This window comes from Manis javanica, chromosome 2 (genome assembly GCF_040802235.1).
Source record: "Manis javanica isolate MJ-LG chromosome 2, MJ_LKY, whole genome shotgun sequence".
Taxonomy (NCBI): Eukaryota; Metazoa; Chordata; class Mammalia; order Pholidota; family Manidae; genus Manis; species Manis javanica.
In genome coordinates, this window is record NC_133157.1 from 209,611,436 (window position 1) to 209,626,722 (window position 15,287).

General features: G+C 43.0%; 1 protein-coding gene across 1 annotated transcript in view; it reads right to left on the reverse strand.

Moving 5' to 3' along the window:
• FER1L6 (fer-1 like family member 6) overlaps positions 1–15,287 on the reverse strand; it is a 123,050-nt gene that overhangs the window by 34,308 nt on the left and 73,455 nt on the right. The window contains exons 27-32 of the mRNA XM_073230095.1: positions 14,040–14,073; positions 12,740–12,849; positions 11,615–11,746; positions 10,244–10,369; positions 5,969–6,096; positions 2,091–2,261 (exon numbers count right to left, since the gene is read on the reverse strand). Of these exons, the coding sequence (XP_073086196.1) occupies positions 2,091–2,261; positions 5,969–6,096; positions 10,244–10,369; positions 11,615–11,746; positions 12,740–12,849; positions 14,040–14,073 (701 nt within the window). The remainder of the gene's footprint in view (positions 1–2,090; positions 2,262–5,968; positions 6,097–10,243; positions 10,370–11,614; positions 11,747–12,739; positions 12,850–14,039; positions 14,074–15,287) is intronic.

The window sequence follows — 15,287 nt, forward strand, 5'->3', positions numbered from 1 at the left end:
GTTTTGTTTCCTCTTTTCTGGTCAATGTCTCTCGATATATATGCTTGTATGACTTGGCATAAGAATCCTTTACAGGCAGTTCTGATTTTTTTAAGAAATATAACTTTAAAAAATTTTTAAATGAAATTCACATAAAACTGACCATTTTAAAGTTGACCGATTCAGTACCATTTAGTACACTCATAATGTTCTGCAACCACCACCTTTATCTGGTTCCAGAAATTTTCCATCTTGCACCCATTAAGTGGTTATTCCTTGTCCCACCTCCCCTCAGCCTTTGGCAAACATCAATCTGCTTTCTGTTTCTGTGAATTTCACTGCATGTAGTTTTTGTTTAGTTTTTGTTCTGTTCCTAGCCGACTAGCCACCTGCTACTTATTCTAAGCCTGGTTTCAGTCTTCCAATTTCTTTGCTTCCTTCTTCCCCTCTCCACCCCCGTCAAAATCATATTGGAGATTCATGTCACAGGTAAAAAGTCTTGACATGCTGTTTCTCTAATCAGTGATTTTCCTGATGGTGAGTTTCTAAATCTTTCCAACTCCTTCCTCCCTTAAAAATTAGCTATTAGGTTAAAGATTATTAACTTGCAATGAATGTCCCCCTATGAGCCATGACCAAGGTAAGCTTAGATTTTTCTGCCCATTGGGACACCGGATTAATCAGAAGTTAACTTGTTTAAGCATTTAAGTAAATCAAAACATATCTGTAAAGCAGTTTTCCTACATGTTACAGTAGCAGTATCTCCTACATCCAGAGATACATGGATTCTGAAAAGTTCACCCCAGCCAGGCCCTGAGACATACATAGGCCTCCCCAGAAATACATGCTTGTGTCTATTTTTAACCTTCAGTGAACAAAGGTTACAACTCCTTTGGCTAAACTGTTCTGCTCCCTGGTAGTTCCACCATCAGAAAATTCTTCTGAAGAGAAGATGCATCACATCTGCTGTGGCTTCCTCACTGACTTCAGAGTGAGGACAGCTAAAATCATTCATTCTCTGAATGGTACCCTCTCAGGTACTTGAGAATGATGCAAATACCCAGGTGGCTCATACAATCACTAGAGCCCCCAAAACTGAACTGGCTTTCCAGGCTCAGAGAGAAATAGGCCAGCAGTAGAGCCTCGTCTGAAAATCATGCCACGGAGGAAACAGGCAGACTGTGTTAAAGAGAGTCTAAAATGGTACAACCCTTCTGGAGAGCGATTTAGACATACATGTAACAATCCTTATAATGGAATAATCCATGTCTACTGAGGGAATTAGCAGAAAGCTATGCAATGGCTTTTGTAGGCAAGTGTTCATAGCAATAATATTTCTAATAGGATAAAAAAGAAAAGCATAAATGCTCTAAAGTTCACAGAGACAAGCTGGTTATCTCATTTAATAATAAATTCATATGAAGGACCACCACAAAGCTATTAAAATAATGATTTCAGGAAATGTTTAGTGACATTATAGAATGCTTATGATATAAGGGTAAGTGCAACAAGCGGTTTTCAAAATTACATGGGTAGAATGAGGCCCACCTTAGTGGGAAACAGCAGGAAAAATACTAAAAGGAAATACATAAATTTGTTACATGTTATCTCTGAGCATAATACTTTTAAGCATTATTTTGTACTTTCTGTATTTCCCTGATTTTTTTAAATGAATGTATATTATTTTGTATTCAGGAAAAATATTTCTAAAATTATACCATGGAAATCTAGTATGTTCTCCTGGCTGAAATTTGAGATATTTTTGTTTTTTTGTAAGATATCTGATAAAGCATACTTTAAAAAAGATAAAGCGGTAGTCTACATTTTAAAATTAAGCAGAATTCAAAATCTTTGTAAAGAGTGAGAGTGGGGTCTACTCCTCCCTCATTTGTAAGGTAGGGGTAACACCTCAATAGGCCTTGAGGGAATTGCTACTCCAAACCCAACCAACTTCAAGTGCAGTGAACAGGTTCTCCAAGCCAGCCCTGCCGCTTGGAATCATTTTGAGATACTAAAGCTGAGCCTGGGCCGGCCTTCCCAGAGCATGGGCAGCCTGAGGCCACAGTCTCAGAACACCAGTGCTGTCTCCACGGGATTTCGAAAGAACTCACATCTCGTACTGGCTCTGCAGGCCACAGAAGGCTCGGTGTTTGCTGTAGAAGCGATTCTCCAGGTCAATCTTGGTCTCCCCGATGAGGTCGTCTGTTCCGATCATGTCATGGTCATAGATCAGGATGGAGAGCAGGGACTCCTTTGGGAACGTGGCCTGGATCTCAAATGACCTGTCGTCCAAACAGAGGCGTTAGGAGTCCATGGCTTTTGACAACACAGGGAACTTTTTCCCAGTAGTCCACTGTCCATATGAACTCATTAAACACTCAGCAACTCAGTTAAAGCTTAGTGGATATTTATTTAGCCTAATGTTTCATTGAGATACAATCAATTTCTAGTTCCTTTGTCAACTTTTTCTAGCCAATAATCTCCCTTTTTATGGACTATGTTGTAGTCATTATCTGGGATGACAGCGAGATGGAGATGGAAAGCCTCGGGTCATTCTCAAACAGGATTTTGTTTTTCAAAATTGATTTCCAATTTTGGTTTTGCACCCGTAGCTTCCTGGTTGTAAAACTTTGGGTAAATCATTTCATCCCCTTCAGCCTCATTAGGAGTGCAGTTAAATGTGAGATTGTTTATATAAAAATACACATGAATCTTCCCAGTTTTCAGCTGGTGCCCAATAAACTAGTATTTCCATTCCCCTCCATTGTTGCTTCATCAGGAAATACCAGCAGAGTTTGTTTTAAGTGAAAACCCTACTGAAGATGAGAAGTCACAAAGAACAGAATTGCAGACAGGTATGCCACCTCCACAAGACCCTGAGCCCCTTGAAAATAGACACCTGCAGTTTGCATCTCTGCCTTGTTGGTGACTTCACTTCACACAGAGGAAACACTTAAATGTTCCTTTGAATGGTACCGCATCTCAGGCAATCACCATATCCAATCTCTTCATTTTATAGATAGGGAAATTGAAATCTGGGAACACAGTGACTTGCCCAGGATCATGAATCAGGCCCAAACTGGGGGAAGTGCCAGTCTCCCAACTCCCAGTTCTCAGCTCTTTCCATGGTGCTGCAGCCATGCAAGGCGCTGCAAGGAGGCTGTTGGATTTCCTGCGGCCATGTGTTATCTGTGCCTCTGAGCGTTGGAGAAGGTAATTAAGAATCACATCACAGTTCATTTAGGAAAATGCCTTCTTGAAAACAAAATCAGTGCACATCAGTGTTTCTCCAGCTGTTCCCAACTCAGGCTGCCCTAGGACAGGGTGGGGTGGGCTGGTCTGTGAGCAAGGGACCGAGAGGAGGTGGTGAAGAAGGGAGAACAGAAGACCTTTGTTTCCCTGCATGTCCCCTCTGGCTGCTGCCCCCATGGTCAGATCCACTTACCCTCTCACTCCTCTCCAGCGCGGCTAGGACAGCCATCACAACACAGCCCAGGGCCAATGAACCCTCCCCAGAGAGAAAGCAGCAGAAATTGTCGGACAACTCCAGCAACTGGATCCAAATGAGGCAGCTCTAGCCAGCCAAGGCATGGCCATGCAAGGGAAGAAATCCTACGTCTTCTGTCTGGAGGCATATGGCATTGCCTCCCTGGGGCTCCAAGATTTAGATTCCAAACTATAATTGATATTCTGGAGGCATCTCAAAAGGAAGCCTCTAGCCACCTGTGCCTGGGCGTGGCCATCACCATGGCTGCTGCCACTGAGGACAGACTTACTAAGTGCTTGACCCCCTGGCAACCATGACCGGGGACTTAGCTGCTCTGGTCCATCTCCCCAAGCTGTGTGCTCACAGACTAGCCTCTGCTGAATTTTCACTGGACTGTCATTTATAAAACTATCAAAAATAGCTCACCATGGTTGGACTTTCAGTCACATAGGGGAAAACTAGGCCTATGCCAACTTGTATGTCAATGAAATACTCTCTCTAGATACAATGGTGGTTAGAGAAAAGAGAATGTATCCAGAAATGGGTAAAAACATTCACCACCTCTAAGCTTCAGAGCAAAGATGTCCTATTATTTCTTTGTTCAGTCATCCATTCTCTTATTTATTCATTTGTTCGCTCAGCATTTATTATACATCCACTACCTGTCAAGCACTGTGGTTATTAAAAAAGTCAGGGACTGCAGACATGTTCCACTTCAGGATGATGAGGAGTGACAGGGTCCCATTCATCTGAAGGTTTGTCCCTCATTCTGTTTGTTCATTCATTCATTCACACTTACAGAGCATCTGCTCTATGCCATGCCCTGTCCTAGGTTCTGGGGACACAGCATTGAACAAACTAGACCAAATCTTGCCCAAATGGAGCTTCCATCCTTGTGGGGAGATGGGAGACAGCTAATGAGCACATAGCATATCAATTCATGTCAAAGGTTACGAAGGAAACTAAAGCAGGCAAGATGCCCTGGCATCGGCGGGTGGAGCCTGTCACATGCTCACAGGGTGAAGTTGCCAAAGGGGATTCCCAGGACCCCAGGTCAGGCACTAGAGCCCTCGACTGTCCTTGCCGGAGCACTGCATGATTGGGCCAGCAATTTCTGTCCCTGAGTAGCAATTAAATACAAAGCAACCACACATGGAGGGTTTGGAAGAGGCTCTGCAATGCCAGTGGGGAATATTCCATCACCCTCTTCTTTGTTTACCACAGCTGTAAATGAGGGTAATAAAAGCAGTCTAATTTATGGCACCGTGGTGGAAGTAGCTAATAAAAAGTGACGGCAAAGCACTTGGCAAAATGAAGTGCTGTTACATAAATGGCAGCTAATGATAGAGGTCGTCTCTGGATCAGGGAAGTAAGGGTAAGTTTCTCTGGCACCGTCATTTTTGTCATTCTCTTTAATTTGAATAAGCAAGATCATTTATTGCCTCATTTCCTCAGAGCACTACAGAATAAGAGGCTGGTGCTGATCAAATATCAGAGGCTGGAAACTGATCCCAAATGTGTAAATGAATTTAAGTGAGGCTGATGGAGATTTCATCCCATGTCCCTTGTTATACAAGAAATAAGAATTAAATACCCTTAAGATGTACCCACTGCTGAAATGATTACCAAGGAGGAGTGGAAGGAAACTGATGTGTTTTTGGCACCGACTGTGTGCTATTGTAGACAATGAGCTTGGTGCTGTACATTCAATTTCTAAAGATGTCTGAGAGTTAAGTGTCATTATTGCTGCTTTACATGAGGAAAACTAGGATCAGAGAGGTCAAGCTACCTGCATAAAGTTACACAGCCTTACATGGCAGAATGAAACCCACATCTGCTTGGCTTTAAACTTAACAGCCATTAGGTACACAAACCAAGCAGGGAGCACGAATGTGTGACACACCCTCTTAGGGGACCAGTGGGAGTGGCAGGGCTGATGTGAACTGGAGAATGCCTCCTTCACTGAATGCACACAAATGCAATGTGTTTGAACACACTTTGCAGGAACACAAAACACAAGTGGGGGATATGGTTCAACTTTTTTACTTTAGGAGTCACCTCAAATGTGCTGCAAAATGGTATGATGGGAAAATCCCTTTGATGGGAGATAAAAGACCAGAGATCTGGCCCTTCTCCACACATGAGCTGTGTGAATTTAAGTTTCTAAACCTCTCTCTGGGCCCCGGGTGCCTTGTTTTTAAAAGGAAGTCCATGTCCAAAGGCAGGAGGCATTCAAGATGTCTTCCAAATTTAAGATTTAGGAAAATCATTATTGGAAAACCAAGAGCATGAAGATCACTGCACACCATCCACTCCTGAAAGGCCCAAGGAAAGCATCTGGCCCAGAAGGTTAGGCTTGGTTGGCTGTTATCACAGGCAGAAGACAGTTTAACTTCCTGCCATCATTACTCAACACACACATGCATACGCACGGGCTCCATGCAGAAACACAACAGGTGCAAATGCAGAGGACAGTGCAGTGTGACCCAGATGACCACTGACCTTCCAAACACTGGGTTCAGCTGTTTGGGGATGTATCTGTCCCGGTCTTTGATTTCTGTTTGGCCAAGCTTGACCATAATGTAGGGATCCGCTTTGCCATCTGGATCAGCTGGGCTAAGGTTAAAGGCCTGGGAGGAGAAAGGAAATCCCTTGTGTCCAGTGGTTGCACTCTGAGATCCCCTGGGAGTTTTTAAAAATACTGATGCCTGAGTTCCATATCCAGGTATTCTGATTTATTTGGCCTTTGGCTTTGGGATTTTTAGGAGCACACTAGATGATTCTAGTGTGCAGCCAAGGTTAACAACCGTTACTTTAGTCTCTCCATTTTGCTGTTAAAGAAAAGTCATCAGATTTGCCCAAGTTCAATTCTCTCTGGAGTCATCTCCCAGCAGAAAGCAGCATTTGCCAAGAGTTATGAGGAATATGCTGGACCAGGAAGCAGAAGGCATGCATTTGAGTTCTAGTTCTATTCCTAAGTTATTGTGAGATCTCTGGCAAGTCATGTCATCTCTCTGAGACCTTTCTACAAAATCATGGGATGGATCTGAAGGCTCATCCCAGAACTAATGGGCTCTGAATCCATGACTCCATCAGCCTTGCATTTAGCAGTGGCCAGCTGAGTCATGATCTGTTTCTGAATGAGGTCTGAGTCCAGGCAAGTTGGGCCTTAAACCACCACAAGCAAACACTTTCTAAAAGAAGGCCAGGGTAGAATTTGTGCCTCATATCGAAATTACCGAGTATCATAATTCTTCCAAGTGGTAAAGATACCTCAAGACAAATGCTGGGCATAGAAGCCACAGGGCATAAATCTGCAAAGAAGTAAAAAGCTAACCTTTTCAAACAATATTGCTTCTCTCTCACTTAGCAACTTTACATTTCCCTGTATGGCCCCGGAAGATGACTGGTTAGCCAGAGACGGGTTAAGACTCCTCAAGGGAGGAACAACCTAAGACAGGCACAGTTGCAGGGGGGCCATCAGGTGAGAAATTGGGGATCAACAGAGGTGAGGCTCAAAACCTCACACCCCCTGTTTTGAGAGAAATCTTCTGCAACCATGGATGTTTTGTTGCCCTTGTCTAGCTTGGATTAATACTTAGTCTATAGGCACAGACCTGATCATCTACATTTGCCCTCTTATAGCACTAAACTATGTTTTCTACCTTTATCTTGCATCTACCTACCACTTCAGCATTTTATTAAAATAATAATAATAATAATAATAATAAGGGAGAAATGTGGGATTCACATATAAATCAAGTATAAAAATCATATGAATATTCATATTTGACCTGATTGTTTATAGTTCATGATGCGTGATCAAAACCGAAAGTTTCTGTGATGACTGCCCTTGCACTATTCACCATGTAAGAACTTACTCAGTATGTAAGAATTTGTTCATTATGCTTCAGAAGATTGGAGACTGTTGAGAGTTGGGCTTGGGATTGATTAATGATTGTGCATCGAGTCCTCTATACAGAATTTTATTGTTAACAACCATTTAATCAATAAATATGAGAGATGCCCTCTCAAAAAAAAAAAAAAAGAAGGCCAGGGTAAGGGGCCAGTGAGGGAGGGGACTGACTGAACAGATAGAGAAATGCTACAGAGATAAGAACTGAGTGATAAATCCCATTTTGAAAACTCTATCCTACAGATAGAATGGTATAAGCCCACAAAGCAATATTTTCAAGGATGTTCATTATAGCATTGTTTAACAGCCAAATTTGTCAACAATCCAGATGTTAATTACTTAGGAGAAACTCATTCCAAAATAGTCCCTTCCCCATTTCTGATCCTATCACCAAATTTAAATTCCCTACATAGCAGTTATCTCTAATGTTCACCTTATTTATTTGTTCCTTTATTTATTTTCATGCCTTCTTAATGCCACACCATTCCCAGCAAGGATGTAATCTCCAGAAGAGCAAGGGTACTGGTTGTCTTGTCCATTACACTGTCTCCTGGATCTGGAATAGGGTCTTCTTAATATTTGTGGAATGAATGTATAAATGGATGCTACACTAATTCAAGAAAACACTAGATGGCTACTAAAAAGAATGAGGAGGACCTATATGAACGGATCTGGAAAAATGTCTGAGTTATATGAAGAAAAGAAAATAGAAGATCAATATGTTATGCATGAAGCAGGACTCCGTTAAATAAACACGGGATGTAGCTGTAGCAAGTGTAAATAGATACAGACATGTTGAAATATGCTAAGAAAAGTAAGTTATTTCTAGGGATGGAATTGCAGAGGTAGGGAGATTTGATTTCTCTCTTTATGTAACTTTAAAGTAGTATTATTTTTAACTTTTTGACATTTTATTAAATTGAAAGATTTTAAATTTAACTTATTATTCAGTTAATTGATTAAATTTTAGCATGAGAGAGCACCACACGATCACTATCACTAGAAAAGTCAGTGAAAAGCACTGATTGTCCAAGATTGCAGAGAATTTATCCTGCTCTCTGCCACCCAGGGCCACCACTCCTTGACTCTACCTTTGTTCAAGCCTCGCCTGTCCTCAAGTTCCAGCCACGCCCTCCCTCCTCTCTGCTGCTTCCTGGGCAGGAAACTGATCTGTGTCCTTGGCCTTCTTCTAGGAGGCACTGAACACATAAAATGTGTGCTGTAGGTATTTGCTGAATGAATGGATAAATGATAAACTCCTCTAATCTTGGTTGCCCAAAAACTTTCTCCCTCTCCTTCCTACTGTTCATGCCCTCTAATTCTGGGTTCCTCAAACTATAGTTTTGCAGGGTTTTCTGTAGGGGAAAAAGTATGGGGCAATAAGTTTAGAAAATGATATTAAGCATTCAACCGTTAAACAGATTTCTTTGCTCCTGGAATTCTCAGACCTTAAATGTGCTAATGAGCTTTGTGAATCTCAGGGGTTGGTAAAGGGAAAAAATGATTACATACACCATTTCTCCGGTTTATTTGAACACGTGGTCTGTTTCCTAAGGAATGCATGTTAATGATGTCCCCCAAGACACGAGTGACCTCCTGAACAACATTTTGAAAAGATTAATCTAAGCTATCCTGTAGGTGGGTGTTAAATGCAGACTACCCAGCCTGCCAGTGATTCTTTATAAGTATTTCTAACTTTTCCAACTAGATTGTGACTTCTTTGAGGGCAGAAATGTGTTCTTTATCGCAGCACCCTAGTGATTAGAACACGCCTGGCACATGGTGGTCATGGCGATGGAAATGCTGCCACTGCTGCTGATACAGGAGGCATGAGACCTGCGTGATGGAAAGGATCATCCGTTCTCCTCAGCTGTAAAGAATGACGCATCTTTGTTTTAGTTTCAGTTATGTTTCTAAATAAGGATGTAGGCATTTAAGCAAACATTTAGCATAAAATAGGACTACTGCAATCAAGAGGATTATGAAAACAACTCCAAGGTCAGGAGATGAAAATAAATACATGAACTATAAAGGCTCAGCAGGTGCTTTGGTCAATCAAGCCCAAAAATCTCATTATTAACGTTCAGTGCTCTCATTTTCAGAAAGTCTAGGGCAGAAACAATATTTTTCTTAGAAAATACAGTCAAAAATGAAATTTCTGGCTGCCACAGTGCAGAGGCATAACTGTGGGGAGGGGAGGATGTCACAGCGGCCCTCCCAGCTGTGTCTGCTCTCTGCCCTGCCCGGGCTCTTCCTGCGTCAGTCCTATTTGGTTTCTTTCCCAGCTACCGGGCAACCACAAGGAGCAAATAAAGCTACACAGAGCAGTCCTGCGTGCTGGGAAGTATTTTCCTAGTGAAAAGCCAGCAAATATCTGTTACTGACCAAACGTCACACCCCCTGATATGGACTGACTTGTGTCTGCTCAAAATACATATGTGGAAGCCCTACCCCCGACTGTGACGGTATTTGGAGATGGGGACTTTAGGGAGCTAATTAGGGTTAAATGAGGTCATGAGGGTGGTCCCAAATGCGACAGGACTGGTGGCTTTATAAGAGGAAGGGACAGCCGGTCTGTGTGTGTGTGTGTGTGTGTGTGTGTGTGTGTGTGTGTGTGTTGTGTGTGTGAGCCCACACACAGAAAAGGCCATGTGAGGTCAGAGCATGAAGGTGGCCATCTACAAGCCAGGAAGAGAAACCTTACCAGAAACCAACCCTGATGGCACCCTGAAGACAGACTTCCAGCTTCCAGAACGGAGAGAAAATAAACATCTGTTGTTTAAGTTACCCAGTCTGTGGTATTTTGATATGGCAGCCCGGGCAGATTAAGACACCCCTCAGAGTAAACAGGGATGGCTCACCGCAACAATGTAGACCCTGATCAGGACTTTGACAGGATAGCTGGGTGGGATGCCTTGCTGGATTCTCAGCTGCCCACTGTCCTCAATGCTGGACTCCTTGAAGCTTTTGTAGATGCAGAAGGAACCCTGGAACCACAAAATGTGACTCATTGAAACAAGATGGTCACATGCCCCATCAAAAACCACAGAAGGCAGAGTGCTGGGAGAATGAGCACAGTGGACCCGTGGGGCCTGGGCTGGGGCCACCCTTGCCCCCTGGGTGTCCTTAAGCAGTTCACATAACTGCTTGCCTCTGAGCTTTTTCATGAAACATCAGTGAAGCACTGTTCATACAGAAGCACCCTCCTCACAGGGCTGCTGTGTGAGGAACATGAATATGAGCATCAGATGGGATACTGAGTGCCTTTTATGTTGGGGGGTGCCAAGCTAGTGCTTTCTCCCATTGTCTCATTCAATCCTGACTGCAGTATTCCTATTTTCATATGTTACAACCAAGGCTCAGAGAGGCCAAGTGCATAATCACGAAGGTAGTTAGCATTATAACTAGGACTTAAATCCAGATTGGCAAACAGCAATACCCATACTATTTCCAACATGCCACACTGCATGTGATTGGCCCAGTGTGCATAGGTTCATAGTAAGGCAACAACTGCTTTGTGATGCTGACACCGTAGGTCTGCCAGATGAAGAGCTTGAGTTATTTGATTAGTTTAACCATCCAACTGGTAGTCTGCATAGATCACATATTTGGTAGGTCAGGGGTGGGGACAGCAATGTAAACGTCAGTGATCCTTTTAGGTAACAACTCTTTGTCTCTTTATATTCCACCAGACTGAGTTCCAACCCCTTTCACTGGCCACAAGCCAAATGCAGTTGACCCTTGAACAACATGGGTTTGGATTGTGTGGGCCCACTTACAACACAGATTTCTTTCAATAAATACATTTGAAATTTTTTTGGAGATTTGTGATGCTCTGAAAAAAACATTTCATTTTCTCTAGCTTACTTTATTGTAAGAATACAGTATGTAATACATACAACATACAAAGTATGTATTAGTCAACTATTTATGGTGTTGGTAAGGCCTCCAGTCAATAGTAGGCTATTAGTAGTTAAGTTTCTGGGGAGTCAAGAGTCATATGTGAATTTTTGACTGTGCAGGGGTTGGTCCCCCTAACCCTGGTGTTGTTCAACGGTCAATTGTATGTCAAAAGACTGGAATTATGTTTTGTGGGGTTCTAGAGAGAGTCTTGGGTACAGATTAAGGATTTTCCTTATCCACATCTCACACCACAATCCAACTGACAGAACTGAGTCTTACCTGACATTTATGAATAGTAGAGCCAAACAAAAGGGTTATTTTGAACCTGCCTTAAACTTTCCAATGACTCTGTCTCCATCGAGGCCATGGTCATCTTCTGTAGACTTGCCTCTGAAGAGCTCAAATGTTTTCACCCAGTCTTCAAAATTATTGAATTCACTCTCAAGATTACCATCGTATATCTTTCAGGAGAAGGGAGAAGAGGGGAAGAGTATGCTCAGAGGAAGGAAGGTCCAGGATTGATTTGATGAGAAATGCCACAATTCTCCCAAACCAGCCTTGATATATGCCCCTTGGAAAAACCTCAGAGGCCACTATTAATTCATCTTTAGCAAAATAAGCAATATGATTGACTCAGCATTCCTAGAACTAACTACCACTCTGAAATTTATAAATCCTTTTAAGCTTTGAAATTCTAAGAAGTACAGCTAAACCAAATTTCTAAAATATCTAAGTATAAATATGACAAACCATTTTTAGCTAATTGATGTCTTTGGTTATCAGAGATAGACTTGAATATTTTGAGGACATTCAAATCAATAAATACCTTTTAAGCATCTAATTCTTAATACAGATAAGGTGGCAGAATATTTTTTATTATAATATATATAAACATGAATTTTCCAAGCAGGAAATTATATCTATACTTTAGAAAAGCAGAATTGAATTGAGCTTTAGGTTAGGTAATATAATTAAGTCAAATTTCCTATCAAAATTACTTATCTAAATTTATTTTCTAGATATGTAATTTTCATACTCCCAATTTTCATGTCCATAAATGTGCCTCTAGCAATAGCCTCTGGCTAATGGTAGGACTGGACTAACAGAGATGACTTTAGAGCTAAAACTCCTGCTGTTTTGAGTGTGAACACATGTGCATGGTGGTATCAACTTCTAGGAGGTGAGCCAAGGAGAACTCATACGCCATAGGCTGGCTCCAGGCTAATCTATGTAAGTACGTCCCTTCTCCCTGTGAGGATGTAGAAAACGGGAAAATTTGCAAGCTCATTGTCTTGGCTTGCATGCTTGTTAAAGTTTATTTCTCTGCGTTGTAATGAAGACAAAGTAAATTAGTTTGGACAAAGGCACTACTTTGAAGCACTAACAGAACCCATCTTCTGAAGTTTCCCGCCCTATTCATGCCTGCAATGGCCATGGCCACTGTGTCGGCACACCTGCAAGACTGCCAAGTTGGGGATATCCTGTTTGGGTTTCTTCTTGACTATTTTGTCCTTCTTCTTTGGCCCGGCTTCTATATTCACCACCACCTCCTCTGGTTTTGCCTCTGTGGATATTTAGTGGAGACTGTTAATTTTCTCAAGTCTGTTGAGATGAGAAGAAACAAAGTCAAGCTCCTCTTCCCCTTCCCTCTGGCATGTGTCATGTCCCTTCTTTCTAAAAAGAAATAGTAACATTTCCTTTTAAAAATTCGCTGGAAAATTGGTACAAACAGCCTTGCAGTGTGTGTGCTACAGGATGGGAGAGATGCTCCTCACAGAGCAATGGTACCAGCAGATGCCCTGCTGGCCTGTTCGGGTATACACGGGAGCTCATTAAACGGCACAGAGAGGTTAAGTAATTTGCGCACTCATCCAAGTAGCCAAGAACAGACCCGCGATGGACTGACTCCAAAACTTAAATTACATCCCTTCTCAGAGCTGCGTAAGGGCTTGAGGTTCATCTAGTTCAGCAACCTGAGGTTCAGATAGGTTAAGGGTTTTGGACAAAGTCACGAATGTAGTCAGAGAGATCACGCAGTGAGTTTTAGGAGTAGGCTCTAGGAAAATATGGCTTGAGGCAGCCTTCCAGCTCTGCTGTTTTCTAGCTGTGTAAACTCGGCTAAGTTACTCAGCCTCTTTGTGCCTCTGTTTCATCAGCTACAAAATGAAGATGGTATTGCTTATGACATGAGGTGGGTCTCAGCATGAAATATGCTAATCAGCAGTGGTCTGCGGAGCTGGGCCTGGTTCTGGTTCTCCCACCTCTATCCCTGCCACCTGCAGCAGCACTGGTCGCTTGCTGTTACTGTGGCTTTCAAGCCAACTGTTGACTGGAACCGAGTTTGTGGTCATTTCTAATCCCAGGCTCTTTCATTTCAACTTCTGCTAAACTGTATCTGTCCAGTCCTTATAAACTGAGTTTTGGAATCAAAATCTAGGTCATCTCTATTAAAGTTTATTGTGTTGGTTTTGACCTCTCCCCCCAGCTTTCCCCTATTTTTATTCCACTGTTTCCACATTAAGACAAGAGCCATAGGTTGATTTCAGCAGTGGCCTGGAGGCAGGAGACCTGGGCTCTGGGATTCTGCAGCTCAAATCAGCTCCATGACCTTCCTCAAGTGTTATCAACCTTCCAAGATGGTCTCCTCACTTGGGAAGTGAATAGACTCTAACATGCCTCCCACTGCTTCCATCCATAATTTTCTCATTCAACTGGCCTTATTCTATGTTCAGTGTCCCAAGAACAGCTACTTACCCATATTGCCTGTTTTCTCCTTGCCCTCCTTTTCCTTTAAGAGAGAGACAAGATTATCAACATGGCCATGCCTCATTCATTAATCCTGACCACTAACAGCTCTAAGTCAGATCTCTCAGCCCTCTGCATTCTCAGAGATCTATTTTAGAAGCATAGGCAAATGGTCCCCATGAAACCCCCAAGTGAAGCTTCACAGTAAGACCTGAGACCCAAGTGCAGCGAGATGCCCTGGCCTGGACAAGAGGTGCCCACACAGCCCAGAAGACTGCCACCAAACCATAGGCTTCCTGTCCTCTGCAGAAGCTTCCTCGCAGCTCCTGGAATACCAACCTTTCTCCCCACTGTGGGTGCACCTCCCTGGAGCATCACCTCAGGCTGCATGGTGAGCTTTATCTGCTGGCAGGTGGGCCCCAGGGGCTGGAGAGGTTAGCTGGGAGAGGGGAAAGGGCTGAGCATGCTCTGGAAGCGGTAATGTCCATTGTAGCAAAAGGAGGGCATTTACAGGCAGGGATTAACACCTGGTTTGTTTATTCAACTGTGTATCAATATTCATGGACAGTCCTAGATGAAGAAACTATGGTCTTTCCAAACTAAAACATCAGAAAATTTCTATTCAATTAAATATGATGATAACATATGACTAATTTTGCTATCCTTTTTCACATGGGATTGAGAAGATACACCAAACTCACCCCTGAGCTTTTGCCTGAATCTCTAGACACACTCCTCATGGTTCTGTATAACTCAGCCCCTTACTTGTCTGTGGGCCCTGGTCCTGCTCAGGCAACCTGCTGATCAGCCCATTTGCTAAGGCCAAGACCTCTGCCTTTACTTTGGTAGTTTCCCACATGGACTTAGAATCCTGCTGGAGACCTGGAGCCCTTTGCTAGGGTATCTCCACATGCACCTGAAGCTCCCATCATGGGTGCCCACCTGTCCAGAGCCCCCACTTCCCCTGGCTGAACCTGCCTGAGTCTGACTGGTGGGCAGATTCTCCAGGTGCTGTGCTGGATTGAACATTCTTCCAGCATTTACAACAGAGCATGTGTCCTAAGGTCAGCTCCAGCTCCAGGGCGGGGATTTTGCAATTCTGGATCCCTGGTCCTTCCGGGCTTTGAACCTGCCTGCATTTACAGAACCACACCTGAGTAGGGTCTACATATAGTGGAATCTAAAAGGGAACAGTGTGGGATGGGGGGTGGCAGAGGGTACAGAGCCTGCCTATCGAGTCCCTTAACTATCCCAGTA